Here is a 6744-nt window from a genome sequence, read left to right on the forward strand (position 1 = left end):
ATGAAACGTTTCATCTCTCTTCCAAGAGACTTCTTCAGTCTGAGAGTTTCAGGCAAAATTCTGAAGCTTAAAAGCCTGAATTTTGCCTGAAACTCTCAGACTGAAGAAGTCTCTTGGAAGAGAGATGAAACGTTTCATTAAAGAAGAACCCGTCCAGAAGACCTATACAATTTTTTTCTTTTTGATTTTTTTACCTGGATTACTGAGATGCATCAGGACAACATGGACAGTGGTTTTATGTGAATGTTTTATTGCTGTTTTATTGAATCAGTTCTTACTTTTTCTTTTATTTGCTAGTATGGGTTATTGACACAGAAAAAAATGCATATACATTGTCAGTCTTTGCAGCAAAATTGCCAGTGTCCCACTAACTAACATCTCCATTCTCCACAGAAACAGATCCGTTAAGAAAGCTCAGACAATGCTGAGTCTAACCACCTCCTGTTCACAGAGTTTTCTCTTTTACCATCAGGATGCACATTTGCTTTAAAAAGATGCAGAACCAACAAATCTAAGAATTCCTTTTTACCTGCTGTTATTGTYCTTTTAAATACTTCTTGTTGAGCGTTGTTTCTTAGTAGATATACCTATACCATGATAGTTTTTATGGTATTACTCTATTCTCGATGAATTGCCCAATGGGGATATTCAAGATAACTTTAACTTGAAAAAGGTCCAGAACCTTACAAGCAGCATTTTTTAAAAGTCACTTAAAAAAGGAGCTATTATTAGAAGCATAGTGACAAATCTGTGTTTCATTGCTGTCACACAAATTAATTATTTTATTTCATTCCAGTTTTATTAATAACACTAAAAAAATAAACTGTTTTTTTGCCTGTCAGCAGATTTATCCTGGTATCTGGTAGAGGCTATAGGGACAATAAGGCAATGATTTGCTGCTTCCTCGAGTTTTTGTTTGAAAATGTTTTGGCTCAAATCTTTACAGTTCAGTCATTTTGTTTTCTAATGTCAGCTCAGGAGAGACGGCTCAAACGCACCTGGCAGGATGGCAAACTGTTTCTGGAGTTCAGAGCCAATTTCAGCTGCACACAGAGGGCCATCTTTCTGCACGATGTCATCTAAATAGAAAAAAGAGAGAGAGAGAGAGAGAGAGAGAGAGAGATTTATTTAAGTCTTACAGCACCACAAGACAACTTTAACTTTTATTTAGCAGAAGGGCAAAAAGTCATCAAACATAAAAAGAGTAAAAGGGAGACAGTGATTTACAGAGGGGATAAAATAAACAGCATTTGCTCTTCTCTCTGGTCAGGCTGGATTACGATAATCTCATTTAGCCAGCTCAGACATATAGCATTAGAAAAAAAGCAAAAAAAAAAAAGCATCCCCCTCCCGTTTCCTTCGGCTGCCATGTGTGACCCTGTGTTTGCCAAAACCCGAGGCCTGGATGGCTAAATGTGTACGATCGTGCATTTGTCTGTCAGCAAAAGCTGACAGCGTCTCCGCAGTCTTGGTGTGTATGGTGGATTATCACAGCGAGGAGGCGGTGTGTGTGTGTGCGCACACGAAGGCTGGCACTGAGTGTGAGGTTTCCAGGCTGGCAGTGAGAGCCAGTAATTGCCAAACAAATTTTCATTCAGATTATAAAGATTTGCTCTAAATCGCCTTGCAGGATGACTCAAAACGCATCAAACCCTTCTTTGTAAATATCAAACGGAGGTTCAATCTCCACGAAAATGGGAGGCTTACTGATTGATACAAACACGTTTTCTGTGATAACAGGGGTCTTGTGCCAATAAATTGTTACAATCTCAAATTTTAAATGGCTAAACAACCTTGATGACTTGCAGTACTCCTCATAAAAGTGATGCTTTGTCATTATTCTGTCTTCTTTTCTGGTTAGTTTCTATTTGTACAAGCAGCTTTCTATAAATGATCTTTTTTATATAAATTTTTGAGCAATCATAGGTTTTATTTTAGTAATGGTCTCATCCTCCTCATTGCACATCTCTTTATGGTAACCCTGTGTCCCTTTATGGTCATTTACATCTGCTTCTGTTGAACAAATTCATTAAAGATCCAGAATGAGTCATGATCTGTCTTTAGGTCATGTTTGATCGCTTCGTGAGTCATTTGGCATGCYGTGTTTTGTCACTTGGGTGTCTTTGTGTTTTTATTTCCTTGTGACTTTCATGGTGGAGGAGTTCCAGAATCTGGGCGTCTTATTCGTGCGCAATGGTTGAATGGGGCAGGAGATGAATCAACGGAATAAGGCCTCGTCCTCAGTAACAACTGCATTGCTTCAGTCAGTCGTAGTGAAGAAAGAGTTCCAAAGGCAAAGCTCTTACAATGCAACCCTCGCCTATAAACGTTTGAATCATGACTGAAAGAATAAGACCCTGGATATAGATGGATATGGATATATCCTGGATAAGAGGCCRAAATGAGCTTCCAACGTAGGGTGGTCTCAGAGTAGAGACACTTCTCCTCTGCACTGAAAGCACTCAGTTGAGGTAGTTTGGGCATCTGATTAGGATGGATACCTTTGGAGATTTTCAGAGCATGTTCCACTGAGAAAAGGCCCTGGAGGGATTATATTAATCCTCTGATTTGGTAGTGCCTTGAGGTCCCCCAGGTGAAGCTGGAGAGTAGTTTTGGGAAGAGGGAGGTCTGGGTTTCTCTCCTGGATTTGTTGCCTTCATGACGTGACCAAGGATAAGTAATAAAATATGGAAATGATTTTAAGTTTATTTTCCCAATAAAATTTAAATAACTGCAATTTTATGTTGGAGATAAGCAAAAATCGAGCCTGGAACACAATAACTAAAAGGTTTAAATGGTTGTAAAAGGAAATAAAATGTGCAAAGAAATAGCACTCACTAAAAAAGGTATTCCTTTTGTCAGGAGTGTTGTTGAACGAACCCACAAGCAGACACAAGGAGCTCAAACCAAAACATATTTAATAAATGAAACAAAAAGCTTAGCCATGCAATGATTCAGCAGAGAAGTGGTGACAGAGGAGTGGTTAAATAGAAACTGAGGGAGAAGGAAGATGAGCAACACCTGGAGGAAGACTGATTACAAACAATGGACAGGTGAGTGACTGGAGCTGACTGAGGAAAAGATGATAAAGAACACCAGAGGGAGACAGCACAAGAAACAAAGGATACAAAACACGGAGGTAATTTAAATAAAGTACCACAGAATACAAGCAAACCAAAATGCACGGACAATGACACATATTTATTGTGCAAAAAAATAAAAACATTAAAATCAGAGCTAGTAAAAATCTGCAAAGATTAAGAGCAAATAAAAATCAAGGTCGATAATCCCATGAACATTTTAATTCAACACAAAGGTACTTGTTGAGGTCGACTGATAAGAGTTTTTAAAAAGCTGATGATGATCTTTAGAAATCAGGACAGCTGATGACCTGATTGCTTTGGACCCATTTTATAACGGTTTATTTTTGATAGAGACTACGATCTATTGAAAATATTAAAACAGGTGATTTAAGACGCTTACAGCAAAGTAGGTTAAAGTCAACTGAAATAATAACATGGGGCTCCAAACTTTTTACGAATAGTTTAGATTTTCTTAAAAATAAATAAATGAAGTCTAACCATCTTTCTTGATATACAGTATATGGCATTAGTGCTTTAAAAGGTAGCATAATATTCGTGTTAGTCTCTTTTGGCACTGGGGTTGTACCAAAAACAAAGCATCCTTGTCATGAAAGTTTCCCAAGTCACAGAATGTGCTGTAGAAGGTGGAGCATCATATTTAACAATGTTCTACCCATCAGTCCTCCTGCTGCCCTTGGGTCAAAATAATCTGCATGGCCTCCATTTGAAAACTAAGGTCTTGTGGGTCATTTTGACCCAAGGACAACAGGAGGACTATAAACAACTTTGCATACTCTGATTTGGTCAAACAGATGATTTCAAGAAAAAGGCAATAATTTACCTAATCTTTCAGTCGATCGGCCATCTAGCTCAGCCATCCTACATCCAGGTCATTAACATCTCCAGAGTTTACCATCTCTGTACCAAAGAATGGTAAAATATTTCAGGTGATCACGCAACTTTCGTTTCCTATCATTTTTAATATACTCCAGTAGCCATTCATGCTGAAGAGACTGTTTCTCTGGAGCTCCATGTGATGAAGAAACTCATCGGATTAGGAGCTTAGATCTTCCGTAACGCTGCATACGTTGTGTCAGCATACCAACGACTAGACGGTGACTCATACTACGCACCGTAAATCTAACGTGTAATCCATATCCGCTCAGAGTGAAGTACGGGTGAATGCGAACAGCTRGTTGCAAGAGGTTTTGGAGAAACTGATCTGCAAAATCATTGGATTAGAAATCATAGATTGTGTTACACCATTAGAACAATGTCTCAACAATCCTTTTTTCTACAATTATCGTGTTGCATCTACGCATAACACCAGTTACGATGACTATAAATAAAATGTGTGTAATAATAATATAATAATTTACAATAAAACACCAACTGTGCTTCACTCTGATTTTTCTACAGCAGAAACCAAGGAGCTGATGACAAAAAAAGATTGGGCATCTCTGTTTATAAAAAAATGTCTTTATTCCAAAAACTTTCCTTTTGTGATAAAAAAATGAGCCAACAGGAAAGGCTTGATCCCTTTATCTTCAACATTAGTGGATATGTGATCCACGAGAGGCAGACTGTGTGTGAGCAAATGTGTTGACACATGTTACAGTTTGTGTGCGCGCGTGTGCGTGTGTGTGTTATTGGATAGCTGTAGCAGCTGTCTGAGAAGAAAGCCAGCAGTAAGACCTGACTAACTCTGAATCACAGCCAGAAATGCACATCATGACTCGAGGGGGAAACATCTCTATTAGTGTGCGTGAACATTTATTTATCTACTGCACCCTCAACAGTCATGGTTTAAACACAAGCTCCAGGTAATTGTTTCTTTAGCTATGGACAGTGGTGTGCAAGCACCAAAATAATGTTTAAACATGACTAAGAGTGTTCTGGTGCATGCAAAGCCATTTTTGCCAGTTATTATTACCACCTGGGACCAAAGAAAACAAGAGTACCGCCAACAACATAATACATCTCGTTTTAGGACAGGCGTATAAAGGAAAACAAAATTTTTTTATAGAGCCCTTTCTAACAGCCAAAAGGTGCACAAAGGGTTTCTCAATACAAAAGTTAAAAACAAACAACAACAAAAAGAGATCCAGTAGGTAATAAAAACCTGTCTGAATAAAAAAACATTTTAAKAGTGAAATACTTAGAAGTCAAAACACCAAAGTTACCAGGAGTATCATCTCCAAAAAAAGATTCATTCCTTTAAATAAAAACAGAACAATTTGGTGAAGCCATTGTTCAATGTCAGCAAGTAATAAAAAAAGATATGAAAGTTACTAGTTGTCCTCATAGCAGTGAAATGGAAAGTGTTTGAATATATCGAACATAACCGATACAAAAGGAAGCTTAGAGAGGAGGACAAAGGACCAAGATTAGAGCCCTGTGGCACACCACAAGAAACACGACCAGTAAAGGAAGACCATAACTAAACTATGTAGTAGAATACTGTTGCATGGTTTGGAGACAACAGGACTGACAAAAAGACAGGAGATAGAACAGGATGTATCAGAGCTGATTATATTGAGGTTAGGAGTGACAAGGATGGATAGAGGCTGTTTTATACATCATCTGAAGTGAAGAAATTGTCTCTTGTTGACATAGTTGCGTGATGAAAATTGCATAATTTTGGTTTCGTAGTAGCTTCAACAGCCTCTTCTCAAGACAAGGCCCGGTCCGAACCTTTTCTCACAGGTGTATGTGCAAAGTATTGTAAGATTGGTAAGAAGTTCGTGGGTGTATTTGATTATGAAAAGGACTCGGACAGGAACAATTTCACTTCAATTTCTTTGCTTCCAGAAGCTGAATGTTGTGCAATGCAACATGGATAGCTTTAAGGAGTAGTAAGAAACTACATCCATCTATACGACTCTTTCAAACAAACTATTAAAGGTAGTCCAGTAGCAAAAAACTCCTGGAGGGAGATAGCACAGACATTGTGTACGGAGGAGTCTGTTTAACGAAAAGTATGGCACTCTCTTCAGATTAGAGGCCAAATGGTGGACACAGGGAAGAAGTGGAGACTACAACAGGAAGAAACCCGTGTTGTGTCCGGTAGTGGGAGGAGTTTCCCAGGAGTTCTACAAATTAATCACTTCAGATGGGGTATAAACACACTTATTAAGATTAGAAATAAGATCACCAGAAGTACAGAACAGGTTGGACAAAGGAGGGACAGTGGGTTTAATGGTAGAAGGATGTTAGAGATGCAGCTGCCAGGAAAAATACAAAGATGAGATGCAGTCAGAGAAGACATGGAGGTAGATGGAGTGAGGACAGAGAATGCAGTGGAAAAGCATGGAAATAGCCCAACCAATTATAAAATCAAGCTATGTCACCTACATACATCATTTACAGATAGGAAAAAACAACCACTATTCAAACAGAAATCAACTCCAAATTCAAACTGAGAGATAGAAAACAAAAACATCTATGGAAAAAAAAGTGGAAAACATTTTTTAGGCTAAAACAAGCTGCAGGGAGGTGGTGGCTTAAGCGTTTCAGGAGTGAATGGAGCAGATTTATCAGACATTCAGGCGTCGGGCAGCTTTTCACTGCTGCTCCAACTCCAAAACTGTGCTTTGTCCTCGCTGGAATGAATGAAATTAAACTACAGGCTGCAAGTGAACCCTTTTTACCCATCAAACCC

At 38.6% G+C, this 6744-nt stretch overlaps 1 protein-coding gene across 2 annotated transcripts in view; it reads right to left on the reverse strand.

The window, feature by feature from the left end:
* The window catches only part of LOC106533046 (guanine nucleotide exchange factor DBS), a gene marked incomplete at its 3' end in the record, with an annotated part of 29864 nt that overhangs the window by 18489 nt on the left and 4631 nt on the right, over positions 1-6744 (reverse strand). For both annotated transcript variants that reach the window (XM_014029256.1, XM_014029255.1), the window contains 1 exon segment: positions 999-1079. In XM_014029256.1, coding sequence (XP_013884710.1) covers positions 999-1079 — 81 coding nt within the window.

The sequence above is a fragment of the Austrofundulus limnaeus genome, unplaced genomic scaffold, assembly GCF_001266775.1.
Source record: "Austrofundulus limnaeus strain Quisiro unplaced genomic scaffold, Austrofundulus_limnaeus-1.0 Scaffold874, whole genome shotgun sequence".
Classification (NCBI taxonomy): Eukaryota; Metazoa; Chordata; class Actinopteri; order Cyprinodontiformes; family Rivulidae; genus Austrofundulus; species Austrofundulus limnaeus.